This window comes from Eretmochelys imbricata, chromosome 15, assembly GCF_965152235.1.
Source record: "Eretmochelys imbricata isolate rEreImb1 chromosome 15, rEreImb1.hap1, whole genome shotgun sequence".
NCBI lineage: Eukaryota > Metazoa > Chordata > Testudines > Cheloniidae > Eretmochelys > Eretmochelys imbricata.
Genome location: NC_135586.1, coordinates 2,317,274 through 2,341,690, shown reverse-complemented (window position 1 = coordinate 2,341,690; position 24,417 = coordinate 2,317,274). Strand labels below are relative to the sequence as shown.

Sequence of the window (24,417 nt, the reverse complement as noted above, 5' to 3'; positions counted from 1 at the left end):
GCCAAGCTGGTCGCCTGCCATATTTACTGTTCTTTCACGCTCTTTGCCCTCCGGTGAGGTACTGGTGCCAGCTGTGCGGCCTGGCACAGAGACTGTTCTTTCTGTATCTTCTACCACGCCATTGTTCCCCCTCCTCCCCTGCCCCCGAATCTGTTAATGCTTGGAATAGAATTTCCTGTCCGACCTCTTCTATTCTTTGCGCTGCCCCCTGTTGGCCAGGACACCACCCACCATGCCCGACCTGCATTCCCTGTGTGCAGGATAGAGCTTGATCTGCCTTCTGCTCCATTGCCCTCTGTCATTATACCATGGCAGGGCGCCTAGACCCCGTTGTGCTATCCGCTGTACAAGCATCTAGGGAGACATGCACCCTGCCCTGAAGAGTGCTCAGTCTGACTAGTGGAGGAGGCAGATGAAGGGTGGGAGGGGAAACAGGTGTATAAAGGGGAAGTGACTTGCCTTATGTGTCTTTCAGGCCTTTTGCACTGACTTCACTGCTGTTATACCCAGGAGGGATTTGGCCACTTCCCTCTGGAAAACCACCCCTCTCTCTGATCCTTTCCACCCTCCACCAGCCCCCCAGAGCTTACCAGACAATGATCCCTCTCCTGCTCTTTAAAAGTAAACAATGCCCCTCCCCCTGGCAAATTCTTTATCCTCCTCGCAGGGCAGCTCCTTTTCAAAGGCCCTTCTCCTCGGAGAGCAGACAGGCATCTCACAGGTCACAAAGCAGCAAGATGAATCATCCGGCCTGTGGCTCTGCAGCCAGGGCGCCCCACCCTCCTGTGGGTCCCTGGCTTGGGCTGTTTAATATTGACTCCAGCTGGCTGGGAATGGGAATTGCCATTCGTGGGAAATTCTGAAATGATTTTTCATTCCACATTGGAATGAAATTTCCCACAAAACAGATCATCCCCCTCCCCCCAACCAGTTGATTTGGGATCATTGCAAAATGCTTCATTTTGATACAAACGTGCCCTTCCAATAACATTGATTCATATAATTTTGACTGTGATATTACATTCAGCTATTCAACGCCATACAGAGGATAAATATGATTGATCGAAATATACAACGGAAATAAGGATTCAAATACATCAGCCAAAATGAATTTGAATTGAAATGAGACAATTGAAGAGAAACATTTTTACCTTGTGAAAGTGAAATGAACATTATCGAAACGAGAAAGTTGAACAATTTGTTTCAACTTTTTCCTTTCAAAAATTTAGTCAGAATTGACACATTCCTGCAACATGTTTTGATTTTCACAAAACTGCAGTTTTCAATGGAAAACTCTTCTGATGGGTGTTGTTCGGCCAGCTCCAGTATCCATAGGGTGAAAGCACTCGGGGCCCTGTCAGGATTGGGGCCTTGTGCTGGGTGCTCTGCAAATATGCATCAAGGCGTGGACCCTGCCCTGAAGAGTCTTGTGTGGCTCCCAAGATTGACAGGTGGCATGAGGTATGGGTGCAGCTGGGCATGGCTGTAGATAGGCATGGGTGCAGGTAGGCATGGTGCATGGGTGCAGGTGGAAATGGGACCTGGATCTGGGTAGGCATGAGACAAGAGTGCAAGCAGGCAGGATGTAGGGCAGCCTGGGCCATGGCGGTAGGTGGGCATGGGTACGGGCAGGCCTGAGGTGGGTGCGGGCTGGCATGCTATAGTGAGGATACTGGAGTGCTCAGCTCCCAGCAGAGATGTGTGGTAGCAACAGGACCAGGGTTTAAGAGTGGTGCAGGGCAGCAGCCTGCTGTCTGGCATCGTAGGGATGGGGAGGGCAGCAGAGCAGCACGCTCCACACTGGGGGCAGCGGCAGGGGCCCAGGTACCAGTGGGCAGAAGTAGGAGTCCAGGCCAGGAGACTAGGCACCCAAGACTGGAGGACCCAATCTGGGGATTAGCAAGAATGATCAGGAGCTTAGCTGTGCCTGGCTGGCCACAATCCCCATGGGCTTCTCCCTAGTGAATCCTGGTCGCTCTCCATGCCCATGCTGCAGACACATGCAAGTGCTCCCTTCACTGTCTGCATGGCCTGGGCTCCCCAGGTGCCAGGCTCTGCACGAGCTAAATGCAAGTTGTTCATTCACAGGCTGGGGGGAGGGAGCCTGGCGAGAGCCCAAGGGGCATTCGAGCAGCATGCCTGGATAGAGCATAGCCTAGGTCAGCGACCCGGAGCCTGCCCCACACTGGACGTAGGGTGCCGGAGTTCTGTGTGGGCCAGTCCCTCAGCAAGGGGTGACTGGCTGGAATCAGAAGGGCACAGCACATTGGGTGCTGAGCTTTTACAAATCTGAAACCAACTGTGGGTGCTGAGCCCTGGAGAACCTGGTCCCCTGGGAAAACCCCAGAGACAGCCCCAGCACTCAGTGTGCCCCCCCCAAACCTCCTTCTTTCCCCATTCTAGCCCCGGGGCACTGCTGGGGCGGGGGTGGGGAGCTCCCCGCTGTTCCAGCCCCGGGGCACTGCTGAGGCAGGGGTGGGGAGCTCCCAGCTGTTCCAGCCCCGGGGCACTGCTGAGGCAGGGGTGGGGAGTTCCCGCTGTTCCAGCCCCGGGGCACTGCTGAGGCAGCGGTGGGGAGCTCCCAGCTGTTCCAGCCCCGGGGCACTGCTGAGGCAGGGGTGGGGAGCTCCCAGCTGTTCCAGCCCCGGGGCACTGCTGAGGCAGGGGTGGGGAGCTCCCAGCTGTTCCAGCCCCGGGGCACTGCTGAGGCAGGGGTGGGGAGCCCCCAGCTGTTCCAGCCCCGGGGCACTGCTGGGGCAGGGGTGGGGAGCTCCCAGCTGTTCCAGCCCCAAGGCACTGCTGGGGCAGGGGTGGGGAGCTCCCCGCTGTTCCAGCCCCGGGGCACTGCTGAGGCAGGGGTGGGGAGCTCCCCGCTGTTCCAGCCCCGGGGCACTGCTGGGGCAGGGGTGGGGAGCTCCCCGCTGTTCCAGCCCCGGGGCACTGCTGAGGCAGGGGTGGGGAGCTCCCAGCTGTTCCAGCCCCCGGGGCACTGCTGGGGCAGGGGTGGGGAGCTCCCAGCTGTTCCAGCCCCGGGGCACTGCTGAGGCAGGGGTGGGGAGCTCCCCGCTGTTCCAGCCCGGGGCACTGCTGAGGCAGGGGTGGGGAGCTCCCCGCTGTTCCAGCCCCGGGACACTGCTGAGGCAGGGGTGGGGAGCTCCCAGCTGTTCCAGCCCGGGGCACTGCTGAGGCAGGGGTGGGGAGCTCCCCGCTGTTCCAGCCCCGGGGCACTGCTGGGGCAGGGGTGGGGAGCTCCCAGCTGTTCCAGCCCCGGGGCACTGCTGGGGCAGGGGTGGGGAGCTCCCCGCTGTTCCAGCCCCGGGACACTGCTGGGGCAGGGGTGGGGAGCTCCCAGCTGTTCCAGCCCCGGGGCACTGCTGAGGCAGGGGTGGGGAGCTCCCAGCTGTTCCAGCCCCGGGGCACTGCTGGGGCAGGGGTGGGGAGCTCCCAGCTGTTCCAGCCCCGGGGCACTGCTGAGGCAGGGGTGGGGAGCTCCCAGCTGTTCCAGCCCCGGGGCACTGCTGAGGCAGGGGTGGGGAGCCCCCAGCTGTTCCAGCCCCGGGGCACTGCTGGGGCAGGGGTGGGGAGCTCCCAGCTGTTCCAGCCCCGGGGCACTGCTGAGGCAGGGGTGGGGAGCTCCCCGCTGTTCCAGCCCCGGGGCACTGCTGAGGCAGAGGTGGGGAGCTCCCAGCTGTTCCAGCCCCCGGGGCACTGCTGAGGCAGGGGTGGGGAGCCCCCAGCTGTTCTAGCCCCGGGGCACTGCTGAGGCAGGGGTGGGGAGCTCCCAGCTGTTCCAGCCCCCGGGGCACTGCTGGGGCAGGGGTGGGGAGCTCCCAGCTGTTCCAGCCCCGGGGCACTGCTGAGGCAGGGGTGGGGAGCTCCCCGCTGTTCCAGCCCCGGGGCACTGCTGGGGCAGGGGTGGGGAGCTCCCAGCTGTTTCAGCCCCGGGGCACTGCTGGGGCAGGGGTGGGGAGCTCCCCGCTGTTCCAGCCCCGGGACACTGCTGGGGCAGGGGTGGGGAGCTCCCAGCTGTTCCAGCCCCGGGGCACTGCTGAGGCAGGGGTGGGGAGCTCCCAGCTGTTCCAGCCCCGGGGCACTGCTGAGGCGGGGGTGGGGAGCTCCCAGCTGTTCCAGCCCCGGGGCACTGCTGGGGCAGGGGTGGGGAGCTCCCCGCTGTTCCAGCCCGGGGCACTGCTGAGGCAGGGGTGGGGAGCTCCCCGCTGTTCCAGCCCAGGGCACTGCTGGGGCAGGGGTGGGGAGCCCCCAGCTGTTCCAGCCCCGGGGCACTGCTGGGGCAGGGGTGGGGAGCTCCCCGCTGTTCCAGCCCCGGGGCACTGCTGAGGCGGGGGTGGGGAGCTCCCCGCTGTTCCAGCCCCGGGGCACTGCTGAGGCAGAGGTGGGGAGCTCCCAGCTGTTCCAGCCCCGGGGCACTGCTGAGGCAGGGGTGGGGAGCCCCCAGCTGTTCTAGCCCCGGGGCACTGCTGAGGCAGGGGTGGGGAGCTCCCAGCTGTTCCAGCCCCCGGGGCACTGCTGGGGCAGGGGTGGGGAGCTCCCAGCTGTTCCAGCCCCGGGGCACTGCTGAGGCAGGGGTGGGGAGCTCCCCGCTGTTCCAGCCCCGGGGCACTGCTGGGGCAGGGGTGGGGAGCTCCCAGCTGTTTCAGCCCCGGGGCACTGCTGGGGCAGGGGTGGGGAGCTCCCCGCTGTTCCAGCCCCGGGACACTGCTGGGGCAGGGGTGGGGAGCTCCCAGCTGTTCCAGCCCCGGGGCACTGCTGAGGCAGGGGTGGGGAGCTCCCAGCTGTTCCAGCCCCGGGGCACTGCTGAGGCGGGGGTGGGGAGCTCCCAGCTGTTCCAGCCCCGGGGCACTGCTGGGGCAGGGGTGGGGAGCTCCCCGCTGTTCCAGCCCGGGGCACTGCTGAGGCAGGGGTGGGGAGCTCCCCGCTGTTCCAGCCCGGGGCACTGCTGGGGCAGGGGTGGGGAGCCCCCAGCTGTTCCAGCCCCGGGGCACTGCTGGGGCAGGGGTGGGGAGCTCCCAGCTGTTCGAGCCCCGGGGCACTGCTGGGGCAGGGGTGGGGAGCTCCCCGCTGTTCCAGCCCCGGGGCACTGCTGAGGCAGGGGTGGGGAGCTCCCAGCTGTTCCAGCCCCGGGGCACTGCTGAGGCAGGGGTGGGGGGCTCCCAGCTGTTCCAGCCCCAGGGCACTGCTGGGGCAGGGGTGGGGAGCCCCCAGCTGTTCCAGCCCCGGGGCACTGCTGAGGCAGGGGTGGGGAGCTCCCCACTGTTCCAGCCCGGGGCACTGCTGAGGCAGGGGTGGGGAGCTCCCAGCTGTTCCAGCCCCGGGGCACTGCTGAGGCAGGGGTGGGGAGCTCCCAGCTGTTCCAGCCCCCGGGGCACTGCTGAGGCAGGGGTGGGGAGCTCCCAGCTGTTCCAGCCCCCGGGGCACTGCTGAGGCAGGGGTGGGGAGCTCCCAGCTGTTCCAGCCCCCGGGGCACTGCTGAGGCAGGGGTGGGGAGCTCCCCGCTGTTCCAGCCCCCGGGGCACTGCTGAGGCAGGGGTGGGGAGCTCCCAGCTGTTCCAGCCCCCGGGGCACTGCTGAGGCAGGGGTGGGGAGCTCCCAGCTGTTCCAGCCCCCGGGGCACTGCTGAGGCAGGGGTGGGGAGCTCCCCGCTGTTCCAGCCCCGGGGCACTGCTGAGGCAGGGGTGGGGAGCTCCCCGCTGTTCCAGCCCCCGGGGCACTGCTGAGGCAGGGGTGGGGAGCTCCCCGCTGTTCCAGCCCCGGGGCACTGCTGAGGCGGGGGTGGGGAGCTCCCAGCTGTTCCAGCCCCGGGGCACTGCTGAGGCAGGGGTGGGGAGCTCCCAGCTGTTCCAGCCCCGGGGCACTGCTGAGGCAGGGGTGGGGAGCTCCCCGCTGTTCCAGCCCCGGGGCACTGCTGGGGCAGGGGTGGGGAGTTCCCAGCTGTTCCAGCCCGGGGCACTGCTGAGGCAGGGGTGGGGAGCTCCCCGCTGTTCCAGCCCCGGGGCACTGCTGAGGCAGGGGTGGGGAGCTCCCCGCTGTTCCCGTGCTGTTGCAGGGGTCAGAGGAGTGATGCTGATAGCAGCAGTCAGTGTGGGGCTGGTTCCACCCCCTCTCCCAGCACAGCTGTGGCGGCTGTTGGGAAGAACGTGGGACGTGCCAGCTAGTGGGGTGCTGCCAGGCAGGGGGTCGGGGAGGGCCTCCAGCTGCAGCACTCAGTGGCTTTGTGCAAGAGAGGCAGTCTGCAACAGATTAGCCCCCCGGGAGAGCGCTGAGTGCGACCAACTGCAGCATTCCCCCCGTGTGGGCACGGGAGCCAGCACGCCAGGGTCTTTGTTCTGCTCGGCTTCATGGCATCTGCTCCCTCGCTGTGTGGGGAGCCGTGATGGAGAGGAATCCCAACCAGGCTGCCCACATGCTGATTTCCGCCATTCCAGCGCCCAGCTGGGAGCGTGCCCTCCCTCGCCACACAGATGGCCCCTTAAAGCCAGACGCACCCAGGCCTTCGCTTGCACCTGGTGCTTAGCTGGGCAGAGGGAGTCACAGCTGCGGTGGCAGGGGCTTGAGCCTACCATGCAGACCCAGGGTCTGCACTGCTGAGAGCCCAGTTTCCAGTTAGAGAGAGAAGGCATCACATAAAGGAGCCTTTGTGGTGGGGCGGGGGTGGGATGGGGAGGGGCCCCGGGCCCGGCCCCGCTACAGGAGGGACAGAGAGGCCAAACTGTGACAGAGAACTCTGGCTGGGAATGCGCGAGGGATGTGAGAGCCGGGAGCGGGAGGGGACCTCATGGCTTTCGCCAGCTAGTGACGCCAGAGCCACCCCTGCTCCAGGCCGGGCCCGGAGTCAGGGCTGGGCTGAGTGCCCGCCCAGGGCACACCCAGCACTGTGCGCCCTGCCACACCACGGCCCCTCTGACCCAGCGGGGAGAGGGAGGGGACCCCAGGGCCGAAGTGTTCATTTAGCAGAGCGGGATCACGTAGACCACATGGCAACGTCTTCCTGAGACTAGCCCCCCCAGGATGGACTGAGCCATGGCCCTTGGGGAAGAGGGGCTTGAGCCCCTTCCCATAAATCGCAGTCCCTGATAATCCCTCAGCTTTCCTGTGAGAGTGACAGGAAACCCTGAACAAGAGGCTCGGTGCTCCGAGGCCCCCGAACGAGGGGCTGGGCACTCTGACACCCCCCGTACCACACACAGCCCTGAACAAGGGGCTGGGCGCTCTGACACACACACACCCCACGGCCCCCGAACAAGGAGCTTGGTGCTCTGACCCCACCCCATGTTCCCAGAGCAAGGGGCTAGATGCTCTGATGCCCCCAGCTCCAGAGCAGGGGGCTTGGCGCTCTGACCCCCCTACAGTGTCTCTGCCACGATAGCTGTCTGCCCGCTGGAGATGCACCAGCTGGGAATGGCTGGGGGCAGATTTGAGCCCGTGCAGTAGAGCCGAAGGGCTTGATCTCCCCATGTCCTGTCTCCCTTCCCTCTGAGCCCACTGGGAAGAGTTGCGAGTGGGGGACTGTGAAGCCTCGTGTAGGGATTGCTCCGCGATATCCCAAACCTGCCTCTCCCAGCAGGAGGCACTGTTGCAAAAGGTGCAGGAACGTTAGCTCTGGGGCACTCCCAGACTCTTCCATCAGGAGGTGCAATAAAACTTGCACCAGCGTAACCCAGCGGTTGCCCTCTGTTTCCGACCCACAGCACAGAGGATGTGGGTCTTACAGCCCCAGCTTGAAAGCCTGGCTCTTTAGTTCGCACTGTACAGCTCGTGCTTTGGAGGTCCCGGGTGTCAGCCAGTGTAGCAGCTGTTAGGGGGAGGTAGCCAGCTACAGCACTCCCAGCTTTTCTCCAGCTTGAGGAGCTCTTGGGAAGGGTGCAGAAGCACTGTCAGGGGCAGAGGACAGCTCCAAGGACAGGTGGTGCTGCAGACAGGAGGGATAGCTCAGTGGTTTGAGCACTGGCCTGCTAAACCCAGCGTTGTGACTTCAATCTTTGAGGGGGCCATTGAGGGATCTGGGGCAAAAATTGGGGATTGGTCCTGCTTTGAGCAGGGGGTTGGCCTAGATGACCTCCTGAGGTCCTTTCCAGCCCTGAGATTCTATGAGTACCATTGATTATACACTGGAGCAGGTGAGCTCAGGCAGTTTCTTTGTGGGCCCCGTGAGAGGGACGGCAGTTCTCCGTCTTCCCCCCCTGTTGTGGGTGAGTGGGCAGGGCCAGTCCCTGGGCTGGTGCAGGCTCCCTGCACTGGGCCAGTCCCTGGGCTGGTGCAGGCTCCCTGCTCCCCGCTCCCCGTGCAGTCTGGGCTGGGCGGCTCCATCTCTGCACTGAGCTCAGCTCCCAGGGTTCCCCCTCTGTAACGTGCGTTTGGTCCCTCGCCAGCCTGGCTCTGTGCTGGACTTAGCTCATCTTGGGATCCTGGCTCCAGGATCTGCAATGGAGGGGGCTGGAGAGGGGGCAATGGGCCATTCTCCTCACCACCATGTGCTCCCAGCAGAGGTGAATTGGACACCGCAGGCCTCACCAGCGGCATCTGGATGCAGTCTGAACTGGCCTTTTCTTTCATTTTTTAACTACCGCTGCTGGGTAAACCCTCCAGCCCTCAGGAAGGGAAGAAGCTGGGGCTAAACCTAATATATCTGAAGAGTCAAGCCAGTAGCCTGCAGCTGGGGAGTCACCCCAGCACAGCTCCATGAGCACCCCAGCTCCTCTCCTGCAGTAACACACAGGCTGCGTGCTCAGCCATTCTGCCGTCTCAGTGGGGCAGTTCAGTCCGCCCTAGCATGGTGCCACCCCAGGCAGACGCCATGGTGAGCACAGCCCTGGCCCCTCTGGTCCCTGCCAGCTGGGTCTCTGGTGCTGCCCGAGCTGCCCAGACCGGCTGCCGAGACTCAGTTGCAGCGTGGGGCCCACACGGGCTGGCGGCTCACGCGTCTTGGAAGAGGAGACTGCACTGATCTTGCGTCCTGGCGCTGTGGGCGGGTGCGGGCAAGGGGGCAGCAGCAGCTCTGTGTGCAGAAAACAACTGTTCTGATGCTGGAGGCACCGTGGGGCAGGGCCTGGGCACGACCTGGGCCCACTGCGGAGGATGGGCTCTTATTACTAATACCCATGGCTGCTACGATAGTGCCTAGGGTCCATCCAAGATGGGGAGCCCTTGGTGTCAGGCGCTGCAAAAACCACAGAGAAGCCACCAGCCCCTGCCCCAAAGAGCTGCCTACGTAAACAGACAGGACAGAGGGGGTAGAAGAGGGGCAGAACACACACGCAGAGGGAAAAACAAGGCCACAGGCCCCTTGCAGCCCCAGGGGCAGGTGATCAGGGACCCGGTTCTGGGCCGCTGTAGCAGCCAGGAAGGGAACACTGTAACCATGGCTCCTTCTTGTTCCACGCTTACCAGCTGAGCCAGATCCTCGGCTGCTGCAAATCAGCGTAGCTCCAGCTGGAGAACAGGCCCCCGCGGGTGCGGGTGCGAAGCAGGGGGGTGCCGGGGTGCAGGTGGCGGCCTGAGCCGTCTCCCAGGCCAGCAGCAGCTGCCCTGCTACCTATAGCACACGAGCCTGAGCGGAGCTAGCCTGGGTCTGGCCCCTGGGCTGGGAGGCTTGAGCCCAGCTGCAGCATAGACAAGCCCTAAGTCCACCTCAGCTCCCTGTAAGCGGCCCAGCACCCTACTTAGCGCCAGGCAGGCACCCAGGGAACCCGCTGGGGACCAGCCGCGCACTAGCCCCACCTCACCCGGCCCCCACCTCGGCTGTGCCCGGACCTGCTGGGGCCGGTGGGAGGGGCACCTATCCTGCAGCCCCAGCCCCAGAGCTCCTGCAGTGGGGAGAGGTGCCTCTCCCCCCCAGCCCAGGTGCTGCTGTGGGCAGAGAGAGCTGGGGAGAGTCCTCTCTCCCCACCGTAGCCCCTGAGCCCCCTCCTGCACCCCAAACCCCTCATCCCCGGCCCCACCCCAGAGCCCGCACCCCCAGCCAGAGCCCTCATGCCCCTGTACCCCAACCCTCTGCCCCAGCCCTGAGCCCCTCAGCCCCAGCCCTGAGCCCTCATGCCCCTGCACCCCAACCCTCTGCCCCAGCCCTGAGCCCCTCATCCATGGCCCCATCCCAGAGCCCGCACCCCCAGCCGGAGCCCTCACACCCCAGCACCCCCAATCCTCTGCCCTAGCCCTGAGCCCCCTCCTGCACCCCAAACCCCTCATCCTTGGCCCCACCCCAGAGCCCACACCCCCAGCCAGAGCCCTCATGCCCCTCCAGCCCAACCCTCTGCCCCAGCCCTGAGCCCCTCTGCCCCAGCCCCACCCCAGAGCCTGCATCCCCAGGTGGAGCCCTCACCCCCTGCACCCCAACCCTCTGCCCCAGTCCTGAGCCCCTCATCCCTGGCCCCATCCCAGAGCCTGTACCCCCAGCCAGAGCCCTCACACCCCCAATCCTCTGCCCCAGCCCTGAGCCCCCTCCCACACTCCGAACCCCTCGGCCCCACCCCCACCCCATGAATGTTGTTATGTGCACCCATAGGAAGGTCACATGTCACACACAACCTCCCTATTGCTGCACGTAACAAAATTTATTCCACACGTGGGTGGGAAAAATGAGAGGGACACTGGCCCTCACTATGGTCACTATAAGCTCCAGGACCCAGAGTCATGTGATTAGGTGGGAAGCTCTTTTTTTAAAATGTACCCAGTAAGTTTCTAGCCTTCATGATGGTGGGGAAGAGCTTGCAAATGTGACCTGAGCGCAGCCTGAAGGCTCTGAAAGCAGGAGGCAAAGAAAAAGAAGCCAGCATTTCTTTATTTGAAATCTCCTGAATTTTAAGCCAATCCCATGATTTCTGGACTCTTGGCACTGGTGACACTGTGCAAGGATTAAGCCCCAGTTCATGCTCAGGACTCTGCCTGCGCACAAGACAAATGACCCCCCTCACTGGACTGGCCATGGGTCATTACTGTTTGCTAGGCCCTTGGAGATGCCCAGATGGAAGGTGGGTTATTATTTGTTGCTCTCCTTTGATCTCTCTGCTCTGCCTGGGTCTCTTTGTAAGCAGTGCTCCTGTTTGCAATGGTGCTGCCTACAACCCTACACAGGACTAGTTTGAATCTCGCTCCCATCCCACCGCACAACACCCACTCCCGCTATTATGGCAGTGGGTCCTGCGGGCCTCGTGGGATCCTGGTCCTGCTGCAGGGCTCTAGTGCGGCCTTCACAACCTGCTCCGCTCCCTTTGACTTCCTCGTGGCCTTTCCTCTGAGCGCACTGAAGGGCTTGGCCATGTCAAGGCCAGTAGCCAGCAGCCTGCAGAAGGAGCCGTCACGCTGGTTGCCCCAGCTGCCGCAGGCGAGAGAGGAGGCACTGCCTTTGGTGCCATAGTCTTGAGTTTTCGCGGCACCTGGTTCCCAGGCCAGGTGTCTGCATAATGGTGATACCCTGGGAAAATTCCTCGTGCGCACTGGAGCTCACAGCACTACTCCCCGAACATGGTGCGCTGCCGGCCAGCGCAGCTCGCTCAGAGCCCAGGAGCTCTTCTCTGCTCCTAGCACCGCCCCTGCCAGCCTGCTGTTCTCCTGTGGCACTTCATCCTGAAAGGGGCCGAGCATCACAACGGTAGGAATACCCAGTTCTTATAGAGTGCAAGGAGGTCAGTGTCCTTCCCCTGTCTCACAGAGGGGAAACTGAGGCTTGGGAGGGCAATTACTTGCCTATGGTCACCCAGCAAAGCAGCGGCAGAGCTGAGAATTTTGCCTAGCTCTCCTAGTCTGGTGCTATCCACTAGGCGACACTGCCTCCCCTGCCTCATTGAAGCTAAGAGGAGCCCAACAGCTTCCCAGCATCTCAAGAGGTGGCCCTGGGTGTGGTCTTATGAAGGGTGGTTGATCACCCCATTGTACCTACCTCCCTAGGGGCCCCAAAGTAGTCCCTCCATAGAAAGAGCCAGCCACTGGGTACGCACAGTCCCCATAAGAGCCAATGGGAGGGGAACATAGAAATGTCGGGCTGGAAAGGACCTCGTGAGGTCATCAAGTCCAGCCCCTGCAATGAGGCAGGACCAAGTAAACCTTGACCATCCCCAACAGGTGTTTGTCCAGCCTGTTCTTAAAAACTTCCAGTGATGGGGATTCCACAGTCTCCCTTGGGAGCCTGTTACTAGAACTGGTCTGATAACTACTGAGCTGGGTGTGTGCAGGTGTGGGTTCATTAACATCTGGAGCAGAGATTCCCCCACCACGCTGTGTTTCCCTGCTTTTCTGGTCCCAGAGTTCCATGCGGTTCTTGCCTTGGGATCTCTGTTCTCCATTCTGTATGCTACTGGGGATGCCTCCCTGTCCCATCTTCATAAGAACGGCCCTACTGGGTCAGATCAAGGGTCCTTCTAGCCCAGTGTCCTGCCTACCGACAGTGGCCAATGCCAGGTACCCCAGAGAGAATGAGAGAGAATGAACAGAACAGGTAATCATCAAGTGATCCATCCCCACTGTCACTCAATGCAAATGAAGCTAGGGGAGTTACCTTAATCCTTGTCCGGAGGGGTTTAGGCGTGTTTCCCACTGCCTTTTCATTGCTTTTCTTAAGTCTTTCTTCCGATCGGTTTTGGTTCAAGCAGAGGCTGGGAGTTGGTGGGTGTCCTTCATGAGTCAGACAGGCTGGATACTGCGCCCTGGTTCCCCAAGAACACAGAGCTGACAGGTAGCACCATTCAGAGGGTCATCATGCTGCTCTAGGAATCTGCATACCTGAGAAGAGCAGTGGTCCATCTAATCCAGTAATCATGGTCAGGGGCTTTAAAAAAGGCCTGATCCCAATCAGTACTCAAGGGCAAAAGGTCCCAGAGCCAGTTCCCAAGCTCCTGAGCCTTCCAGTCTGCCTGGTATTCCTTAGCGGTTTCTTTGCAAACATGTAAATTTCTCGCTCACACCGTTTTTCCTGCCAAAGAATGGCTGCTTAACCAGCTGATGGTCCATTTGATTATTCATAGAATCATAGAATATCAGGGTTGGAAGGGACCTCGGGAAGTCATCTAGTCCAACTCCCTGCTCAAAGCAGGACCCATCCCCAATTAAATCATCCCAGCCAGGGCTTTGTCAAGCCTGACCTTAAAAACTTCTAAGGAAGGAGATTCTACCACCTCCCTAGGTAACTCATTCCAGTGCTTCACCACCCTCCTAGTGAAAAAGTGTTTCCTAATATCCAACCTAAACCTCCCCCACTGCAACTTGAGACCATTACTCCTTGTCCTGTCATCTTCTACCACTGAAAATAGTCTAGAACCATCCTCTTTGGAACCACCTCTCAGGTAGTTGAAAGCAGCTATCAAATCCCCCCTCATTCTTCTCTTCTTCAGACTAAACAATCCCAGTTCCCTCAGCCTCTCCTCATAAGTCATGTGTTCCAGACCCCTGATCATTTTTGTTGCCCTTCGCTGGACTCTCTCCAATTTATCCACATCCTTCTTGTAGTGTGGGGCCCAAAACTGTACACAGTACTCCAGATGAGGCCTCACCAATGTTGAATAGAGGGGAACGATCACGTCCCTCGATCTGCTGGCAATGCCCCTACTTATACAGCCCAAAATGCCGTTAGCCTTCTTGGCAAGAAGGGCACACTGTTGACACATATTCAGCTTCTCGTCCATGTCACCCCTACGTCCTTTTCTGCAGAACTGCTGCCTAGCCATTTGGTCCCTAGTCTGTAGCGGTGCATTGGATTCTTCCGTCCTAAGTGCAGGACCCTGCACTTATCCTTGTTGAACCTCAGATTTCTTTTGACCCAATCCCCCAATTTGTCTAGGTCCCTCTGTATCCTATCCCTACCTGCCACCGTATCTACCACTCCTCCTAGTTTAGTATCCTCCGCAAATTTGCTGAGAGTGCAATGCACACCATCCTCCAGATCATTTATGAAGATATTGAACAAAACCGGCCCCAGGACCGACCCTTGGGGCACTCCACTTGATACCGGCTGCCAACTAGACATGGAGCCGTTGATCACTTCCCGTTGAGCCCGACAATCTAGCCAACTTTCTACCCACCTTATAGTGCATTCATCCAGCCCATACTTCTTTAACTTGCTGACAAGAATACAGTGGGAGACCGTGTCAAAAGCTTTGCTAAAGTCAAGAAACAATACATCCACTGCTTTCCCTTCATCCACAGAACCAGTAATCTCATCATAGAAGGCGATTAGATTAGACAGGCATGACCTTCCCTTTGTGAATCCATGCTGACTGTTCCTGATCACTTTCCTCTCGTGTAAGTGATTCAGGATAGATTCCTTGAGGACCTGCTCCATGATTTTTCCGGGGACTGAGGTGAGGCTGACTGGCCTGTAGTTCCCAGGATCCTCCTTCTTCCCTTTTTAAAAGATTGGCACTACATTAGCCTTTTTCCAGTCATCCAGGACTTCCCCCGATCGCCACGAGTTTTCAAAGATAATGGCCAATGGCTCTGCAATCTCAGCCACCAATTCCTTCAGCACTCTTGGATGCAACGCATCCAGCCCCATGGACTTGTGTTCGTCCAGCTTTTCTAAATAGTCCCTAACCACCTCTTTCTCCAGAGGGCTGGCCACCTACTCCCCATGTTGTGTTGCCCAGTGCAGCTGTCTGGGAGCTGACCTTGTTCGTGAAGACAGAGGCAAAGAAAGCATTGAGTACATTAGCTTTTTCCACATCCTCTGTCACTAGGTTGCCTCCCTCATTCAGTAAGGGGCCCACACTTTCCTTGGCTTTCTTCTTGTTGCCAACATACCTGAAGAAACCCTTCTTGTTACTCTTAACATCTCTTGCTAGCTGCAGCTCCAGGTGTGATTTGGCCCTCCTGATTTCATTCCTACATGCCTGAGCAATATTTTTATACTCTTCCCTGGTCATCTGTCCAATCTTCCACTTCTTGTAAGCTTCTTTTTTATGCTTAAGATCCGCAAGGATTTCACCATTAAGCTAAGCTGGTCTCCTGCCATATTTACTATTCTTTTGACACATCAGGCTGGTTTGTCCCTGTAACCTCAATAGGCATTCTACCGCTTGGCTGAGGTGCTGGATAGCCTTTTGTCTCGGAGGAACTGGTTTGTGTCTTGTCACAGGGGCTCTGCACGGCCATTAAGGGGAGGGGCGCCCCTGCTTGCTCAGTGCAAGTTTGATACTCCTTTCGCACAGTTGTAAGTCTCAGCTGGGCCAGACAAACACAGTCAGGGACTCTAGCCCTCTGGACAGAGCGGAGCAAACAAACAGTCTAGCTTTTAGGCCTCTTAGTTGGGGGTAAATAACAACAAACTGGAGTTTCAGCCCCTTGGGCAGGGCGGAGCAAATGAGCAGGCTGTAGCCCCTTGGCTGGGGCGCACACTAGCAACCAGCAGCTTCAGTCCCCTGCTCAGAGGGAACAAACAATTTATAGTCCCTGAGCCTCCTGACAGGGGCAACCAATCACAAATAGGGCTCTGACCCCCTTGATGGGGCAGAACAAACAAACAGTGGCCAGGGTCTCCAGCATTACTGGGATGGAGGGTGGGAGAACCCTGGGCCCACCCTACTCTACCAGGTTCCGACCCAGAGCCATGTGAAGCTGGTAACCTCCCAGTTTAGGATTCAAGTATCAGCATCCAGCACATTCCCTGGATCACTGCCTACCCTTAAGTCCAATGCAGGCCTGTCTTCCACGAGCAGCAGTCTGGTGTCCCTGTCAGTCTCTACTGCTGGTGTGCTCTCCACAGTGTAGTCCAGGATACCTCAGCTGTCTGGGGGGGGGGTTGACTGATCTTTGGTAGGAGCCACCAGCAGCACACGTCCATCCTCCCCCTCAGCCAGCCCTGCCTGAGCTGGCCAGCTGCCTTTTATCTGCTCCCACCACCTGGAGCATAGGTGAGGGGGCATGGCCTCTTGGGTCCAAAGTGACTGGTTAACCCCCATGTGGCTGCCCGTCACATGCCTGCTTTTCTAAACTTGCAGCATGTGTCAGTAAAGTCATACAGTAGAATCTTATAACTTTACATACAATGTTGCCACACATATTTTACCAGGACAATAATGTTCAGCAGATTATGAGTTTTCAAGTGATACCTCACAAAGCATATGTGATAAATGACGGGGGGGATAGCTCCCTTTTGTGGACATCCAGTGAGCCAGTTGGCTATGGAATCCCTCTTGGTGGTTGTTCTCTACTTGCTTTACCTGTAAAGGGTTAACAAGCCCACAGGTAAAAGGAAAGGAGTGGGCACCTGACCAAAAGAGCCAATGGGAAGGCTAGAACTTTTTAAAATTGTGAAAAAACTTTCCCTTTGTGTCTTGTTTTCTGGAGAGCAGAGACACAGAGCAGCAATGCTGTAAGCAGCTTTAAAACCAGGTATGAAAAAACATCAATTCATACCTCGAACCTACTTATCTGAAACCCCAGATGTGTAAGTAGATGAAGAATGTCCAGAAAGAGGCAATTAGGTTTATTTCTTTTATTTTGTAAGGCTTGTGGACTCCTCTGTGCTAACCCCAGATGCTTTTGTTTTGCTTGTAACCTTTAAGCTGAACCTCAAGAGAGTGATCTTGATGCTTAATTTTTGTAATTGTATCTTTTAAGATCTAGCAAAAAGCCCAAGTTCCAGATGTATTTTCTTTTGGGGGGGGGGTTAATAAAATGTACCTTTTTTAAGAACAGGATTGGATGTTTGTGCCCTAAGAGATTTGTGCACATGTTTAATTAGCTGGTGGCAACAGCTGATTTCCTTTGTTTTTTTCTCAGCTCTTCCCTGGAGGGAGGTGAAAGAGCTTGAGGGTGCCCCACAGGAAGGAATCCCCAAGTGTGCCTTTCTGGGTTCTCAAAGGGGCGGGGGGGTGTTGCACTTGGGTGGTGGCAGCATCTACCCATCTAAGGTCAGAGAGAAGCTGTGACCTTGGGAGTTTAATACCAGCCTGGAGTGGCCATTATGAATTTTTAGAATCCTTGCAGGCCCCCACCTTCTGCACTCAAAGTGCCAGAGTGGGGAATCAGCCTTGAGAGCATACTTTGTACCAAATTTATCATAGTCCTGTAGAAAGGGAGAACCTAGGGATATAGACTGTCACACCACATGCCATCCAGCCATATCCTGAGTAACGCGACTCACACTTGTGCTGTGCGGTTCTTTCTCTCTCTCCCTGGAGGATGTCTTGTTTTGGCAAGGCTGGATTTTGGTTTCAAATGCCCATCCAGCTTCGTGTGTGTGTTAGAGGAAGCCAGAGAGAGACTGGCACTAGGCACTTGGAGTAGAAGACAGGGAGGTCTAGGATGGGCCTTAGCTCCTGCGGAAGTTCGTTCCACAGTCTGGGGCTGTTTGCCCACTTGCTGGCGGCCTCAGCAAAGAGGCCAAGAACTGATGAAGGCCAAGAACATGCCTCAGAAGCTGAACTGCCTTGTCCCAGAGTTCAGGCATACTGCAGTGACCGTGCAGGGGAAGGTGGCAGGGAGGGGGCCTAGCCATGCTCTCTTTGGGGCAGGGACAGTCTCTGGCCTGGCCTATATTTAAAATATAGGTTGAAACAGCTACAGCTGAGTGCCTGCCACCCCTAGTGCCATAGCGTCGCTGCCCTAAGGCTCAGCGTAGACGCAGCTAGATTGATGGAAGAATGCTTCCATTGACCTCATTGCTGTCACTCAGGGAGGTGGCCTTCCTGCACCCCTGCTGTTGCTGTAGAATCATAGATCATAGAATATCAGGGTTGGAAGGGACCTCAGGAGGTCATCTAGTCCAACCCCCTGCTCAAAGCAGGACCAACCCCAACTAAATCATCCCAGCCAGGGCTTTGTCAAGCCTGACCTTAAAAACTTCTAAGGAAGGAGATTCCACCACCACCCTAGGTAACCCATTCCAGTGCTTCATCACCCTCCTAGTGAAATAGTTTTTCCTAATATCCAACCTAAACCTCCCCCACTGCAACTTGAGACCATTGTTCCTTGTTCTGTCGTCTGCCACCACTGAGAACAGTCTAGATCCATCCTCTTTGGAACCCCCTTCAGGTAGTTGAAGGCTGTTATCAAATCCCCCCTCATTCTTCTCTTCCGCAGACTAAATAAAACCAGTTCCCTCAGCCTCTCCTTGTAAGTCATGTGTTCCAGCCCCCTAATCATTTTTGTTGCCCTCCGCTGGACTCTCTCCAATTTGTCCACATCCTTTCTGTAGTAGGGGGACCAAAACTGGACACAATACTCCAGGTGTGGCCTCACCAGTGCTGAATAGAGGAGAAGAATCACGTCCCTTGATCTGCTGGCAATGCTCCTACTAATACAGCCCAAAATGCCATTGGCCTTCTTGGCAACAAGGGCACACTGTTGACTCATATCCAGCTTCTCGTCCACTGTAACCCCTAGGTCCTTTTCTGCAGAACTGCTGCTTAGCCATTCGGTCCTTAGTGTGTAGCAGTGCATGGGATTCTTCTGTCCTAAGTGCAGGGCTCTGCACTTGTCCTTGTTGAACCTCATCAGATTTCTTTTGGCCCAATCCTCTAATTTGTCTAGGTCTCTCCGTATCCTATCCCTACTCTCCAGCGTATCTACCTCTCCTCCCAGTTTAGTGTCATCTGCAAACTTGCTGAGGGTGCAATCCACACCATCCTCCAGATCATTTATGAAGATATTGAACAAAACCGGCCCCAGGACCGACCCTTGGGGCACTCCACTTGATACCGGCTGCCAGCTAGACATGGAGCCATTGATCACTACCTGTTGAGCCCGATGATCTAGCCAGCTTTCCACAGAGCCAGTTCACCATAGAAGGCAATCAAGTTAGTCAGGCATGACTTGCCCTTGGTGAATCCATGCTGACTGTTCCTGATCACTTTCCTCTCCTCTAAGTGCTTCAGAATGGATTCCTTGAGGACCTGCTCCATGATTTTTCCAGGGACTGAGGTGAGGCTGACTGGTCTGTAATTCCCTGGATTCTCCTTCTTCCCTTTTTAAAATATGGGCACTATATTTGCCTTTTTCCAATCATCCGGGGCGTCCCCCGATCGCCTGTAGGATGTGTCCGCACTACGGAGTTGTGCTGGCATAGGTACGGCCCTGGAGCTATGCTGCTCTGGTCCCTGTACTGGAAGAATGGCCTTTCAGTACGTCTTTGTACAGCGCCTGTCACAGCAGGTCTCCAATCTTGATTGCGGCCTTGAATGGGTGAAGGGGCCTGTGACGTTGCACTCTATATTATTTTATGAAAATATGCTAATGAGTGTGAATATAATGTAACTGGAATATGCTTCATGCAAAAGGTCTCTTGTGTGGTATCCTTACAAAGCTTATAATCTACTGAGTGAGGTCATCCTATTTGTATAAATGTATCATTATTGTATCTGAAACTATAAATATGAAATATAACTCTGAGGTCCTATTGTAATTATGCAAAGTGTGGGCCACTAATGGTGGCTTGGAATCTTGATGGCTCCCATTAACCAGGACAACTGGTTGTCGATGGCTCTGTTTACTTGTAAGTCTTCTTGTATATGTGTGTGCTGGCAAGTGGGTAATGAAGTCTTACAGTGACATGCGATCATGTCACCTGAACTGGAATCCATCTTTAACCTGGTGTTTTTCCATTGAGGAAGAGGGGTGGGAACCCAGAGAAGAACAAAGGATTCCTGCCTTGTGCAAAAGATATATAAGGGAGTGGAACAGAACAAAGGGGGCTGCAGTCATGAGAAATCCCCTAGCTACCACCTGAGCTGGAAGAAGGGCTGTACCAGGGGAAAGGATAGGGCCCAGACTAGGAAGGCATCCAGTCTGTGATAGAAGCTTATTGAAACATCTCTGAGGGTGAGATTTTATCTGTATTAAGTTTTCTTACTGTATTAGGCTTAGACTTGCATGTTTTATTTTATTTTGCTTGGTAATTCACTTTGTTCTGTCTTTTATTACTTGGAACCATTTCAATCCTACTTTTTGTATTTAATAAAATCCCTTTTTACTTATTAATTAACCCAGAGTAAGTATTAATACCTAGGTGGGGGGCAAACTGCTGTCATCTCTCTATATCAGTGTTATAGAGGGCGAACAATTTATGAGTTTACCCTGTATAAGCTTTACCCATTGGGAGCTGGGTATCTGAGTGCTGGAGACAGGAACACTTCTTAAGCTGTTTTCGGTTAAGTCTGCAGCTTGTGGGGGACGTGATTCAGACTTGGATCTGTGTTTGCAGCAGGCAAGCATGTCTGGCTCCAACCAGGCAAGGGTCTGAAGTCCCAAGCTGTCAGGGAAAACAGGCTCAGAGGTAGTCCAGGCACATCAGGTGGCAGTCCCAAAGGGGGTTTCTGTGATCCAACCCGTCGTAGGGCTGGTAGTGGAAAAAGGCCCAGTGCTTTCTGCTGCTGTGTGAAACACCCTCAAGGTGCCAGCAGGAATACCATTTAAGCAGGAATACCAGCCAGAGGAAACTTGCATGGTTGGCAGTGTGAGTGTTTTCACGTTCGGGTCGGGGAGTGGGAAAGCCTGGACCTGATTCAGAGGCAGGGAAGCTCGTTTGGGAGAGACACTGGCATGGCAGTCAGAATGGGAAGCCCTGGAGAACCAGCCAAGTTCTTGGGGGATGTGGCATTTGCTCCGAGATGACGGGGCTGGTGCATCCAAAGGGGAGCTGGTTTAAGCAGCTGGGCCCAGCCTGGGATCTCTGTGCTTTTCTGTGACTGGTTGGGCCCTGGGGGGGGTGGGGGGGTGGGTGTCTCAATGACCATTTGACACCAATACATTTTGGCCTAGCAGCCAATGCTGCTGGGGCTGGTGAAGGGCATCTGCCCCCCGAGCAGGGGCAGGAGCAGGAGCAGGAGCAGGGTGTGATGCAGCCTATGTTGGTCTCTTTCAGGAACTGGTGCTCGTACATGGTCACAAGGACAGTTTCCTGCCATGTCCAAAATGGTACCTTCCTGCAGAGAGTGTTCCAGGGCTGCCACTGGCCAGGGGGCTGCAACGGAGGCAGGTGAGAGAGACGCTGCCGCTTCCCCTTCCACCGCCCCCTGCTCCCTTGCCACATGCTGCTTGTCTGCTGTGCCACACGTGGGCAGAGCTGGGGCATGGGAGTCACACATCCAGAGTCCATGCTGCAAGGTGGGGAGGTTTTGCTTCCACCTAGGGCCCCTCACAGGCTTGAACTGCTGCAACCCTGTAGCAGCACGCGGGCCGCTCCTACCTTCTCGCACCGCAGAGACCCACTCAGTCTCCACTGGCAGGGTAGCCACACCCTGCTGCTTATTGCATTCCCTCCACCCGTTCAGCAACACTATGGACAACTCCCCTGCTATCCCGAGGCCCAAGAGGAACAGAGGTCTCCCTTCCTGGAGATCTCACTGACTCTGGACTCGGCTAGCTCTGCTCCTCACCTGGCACATCCTTCCTGTGCCTTTGGATCAGGCCTCAGCTGATGGGCTAATTCATCCCCTAGCTTACCCAGCTGTGATCCTGATGAACGAATTACATTTTTGCCCCAGCCAGGCTTCTCGGGGGGAGCTAGAGCGATCGGGGTGCTGTAGCTGGTGAGCCGGCCCTCTGTCCCAGGCCCCGTGTTACTGGGAAGGGAATGAAGAATTAAGCTGTTGTGCCCATCCAGTCCCAAGTTCCTCCCACTGCCCCAGCCCAGAGGGACCATCCGCTCCTGGGGCTGCTAGGCCACTCAGCCTCTGTTTGCACGAAGACTCGGGCTCCCCTCCACCCACTCTGATGGGATCCAGCCTACAGCTGGATGCTCCACCCCTTCTCAAGGGCGTGCTCCATCGATCCTGAATCCTTCCACACCAGCCCCCTCCTGGAGCGGCCTCATCGCGTGAGGGTAACGTGGCTTCCCCACTCATTCCTGCCCCATGTTGCTCCTACACCATGAGAGGCTGCAGCACATCGGCTGATCCCAGCAGGGGCCAGGCAGGAATCTACTCCCGTCCCATGCAATGCTGAAAGGGGGACAGCAAGGAGCAAACTCCCCCCTGTGAAGCATCAGGCCTGGGTGCCTGCTGGAAGTGGAGATGGGATACCCACCTGGGATGATCTGTAGCGACAGGCCGCTGGTGGTGACAAATGTTAGGGATGCCGGCGCTGAGCCTGGCCCCTGAGAACAGACCAAGCTCCTGATGCCGGGGCCCTTTCTGTTTCGCAGCTACAGAGCCATCGTGAGACCAGCGTACAAGGTGGCCTACAAGACCGTCACAGCTCTGGAGTGGAAGTGCTGCCCAGGCCACACAGGGGTCAATTGCAAAGAAGGTAGGAAAAGCCAGCTGAACATGGCTCCTGGGGGATGTTCTGAGCTGTGTGAGCTGCAGGGAGCACTGGGGCACTGCAGCCCCAAAGAGCTGGCATGGATCAGAACAGTCCCCTGCTAGCACAGGATTGAAGGGGCCTGGATTCAGATCCCTTCCACCGTGGGGCAGAGGGATCTCTGGGGGGACAGCTCCCTCTCTTTGTGGGGCAGAGGGGGAGCTGGAGGGCAGCTCCCTCTCCGTGTGGGGCAGAGGGGGCTCTGGGGATAGATATACAGGGTAGTTTGTGTGGGGCAGAGGATACTCTGGGCCAGATAGATAGCATAGAGGGACAGTCATCTCATGGCAGGACAGAGGGAGCTCAGGACACCAGCTGCCCTAGCATTGTCTTTGGTTGTCAGCAATGGATCCTCCATTGGCTGGATCACTGTTACTGGCATAGATGGGACCCAACCATTGGGCACTATGTCACCTAGGGTGTGATGGGCCCCATCTCCACTAGCAGCTAAGCCTGTCTGCACCAGCTGATGGGGGAGTGGCTGCTAACTACTGCCATGGGGAAGTGCTATGGAGACAGATCTTCAATCTGGGTCATTCATTGTAATGAGGGTCGGAGGGGGCGTGAGTAGTTGGAGGAGGTACAATGTGAATGCTGCGGGCATCAGCCCCGTGCATCAGTGTCATACGCTGGATGGCAGATATCAGTCACTGGGCATTCTCTAGAGTGCCCCATGGCACCTCATGCTGCCAACCTAGAGGTCAAGAGATCCAGGGCAGCTCCCAGGGATTCTGAGGGGGCAGGTACAGAATCAGACCCCAGCCAGTGTGGGGCAGAAGGATCTCTGGGGGTAGATGTATGGGGCAGCCCCCCTCAGTGTGGGGCAGGTATGGGGGGTTCTCATCTTTGATCATTCCCGAGATAATACTGGGGTGAGTGGGGAGCCAGGCTGGGGGCAGATTCTTCCCTGAAATCCCCTGATGTCAGCGATTTCAGTTTGCTGGTTTGTTGTAGCTCATTAGCCCTGGGCTGCCTCTTCTAATTAGTTACTGTAGGGCTGCTTGTAAACAGTGGCGCTATGGAGCGGGGGTGTTGTTATGGTAGGGCCACGCATGGCTGCACAGCGTATCTCATTCCTCCTGGATTGCTCACCATGAAAGCCGCATGAACTGGTGCCCGTTGCCAGAGCCCTGCACAGATACACAAATGAGTATCCGCATCCGATCCACGAGCCGCAAAGATTATCTGTGGATATCCACAGATCTCCTCAGATTTGCAGGGCTCTACACTGGGGGCTAGGCTGAGGCTCCAAAGCATCCCCCCCCGACGAAGCCGGTCGGGGAGAGCCACAGACAGCTGTGGGGAGTGGACCCTCCACCTGCCCTCAGCCGGGCGGGGAGCCTGGGGGGCGGGGACACTGCTGGGGGCTGCTCTCAGGCCCCCTCCCCCATACTGTGGGCAGGTAGAAGGTCTGCCACTGCTCCCCACTGCTGAGCTCCATGCTGGCCTGGCTGGGGGAAGGGGGGACACCTGTGGAGCTGCCTGGGGGCTGCTCAGGCCCCCACCCACAGCAGGTGGAAGGTCTGCCATGGCTCCCCACAGCTGCCCGCCCGGCTCTTACCGTGGCTGGGCTGTGGCTCCGAGCCACCCCCCTGGCCGAAGCCAGGTCGGGGAAAGCCGGGCGGGCAGCTGTGGGGAGCCATGGTGGACCCTCCACCTGCCCTGGGTGTGGGGCCCAAGCAGCCCCCCACCCAGTATCCCTGCCCCCCAGGCCTCCCGCCCAGGGCAGGTGGAGGATTGGTGCTGCGGTTCCTCACTGCTGCCCGCCGGCTCTTACCGTCAGAGCCCTGTGCGGATACAAAATTTGTATCTGCATCCACGCTGCTATCCGCAGAAATGGTCCACAGATATAAAGTGGATACCCACGGATTTTCAGGGCTCTACCCGTCGCAGCATCGCTGAGCACTGCCAAGCCCTGCCTGCCGGGAAGCTGTTAGTTATTCCCATACCAGCATCTCCCAGCAGGAGGTGCTACAGGGGATGGCCCAGAAGCTCTGGCCTCTGCTAATCGTATAGATGGAAGAGGGTGTTTGAATAGTCTTTGGGAACACAGTTCCCAGCGAGGCGCTGGCAGGACGAATCTGAGTTTACGATACAAGCAGAGCAGGCCACCAGGCTGCCCTGGCCAAAGGTAGCAGCACTAGCCAGTGCCATTTACCCAGGGATCAGCCT

At 57.7% G+C, this 24,417-nt stretch overlaps 1 protein-coding gene across 1 annotated transcript in view; it reads left to right on the top strand.

Annotated features, from left to right (window-relative positions):
• Positions 1 to 24,417, top strand: part of EMID1 (EMI domain containing 1) — an 83,544-nt gene that overhangs the window by 5,251 nt on the left and 53,876 nt on the right. Inside the window, exons 2-3 of the mRNA XM_077835323.1 lie at positions 20,807 to 20,920; positions 22,088 to 22,191. Coding sequence (XP_077691449.1) covers positions 20,807 to 20,920; positions 22,088 to 22,191 — 218 coding nt within the window. The remainder of the gene's footprint in view (positions 1 to 20,806; positions 20,921 to 22,087; positions 22,192 to 24,417) is intronic.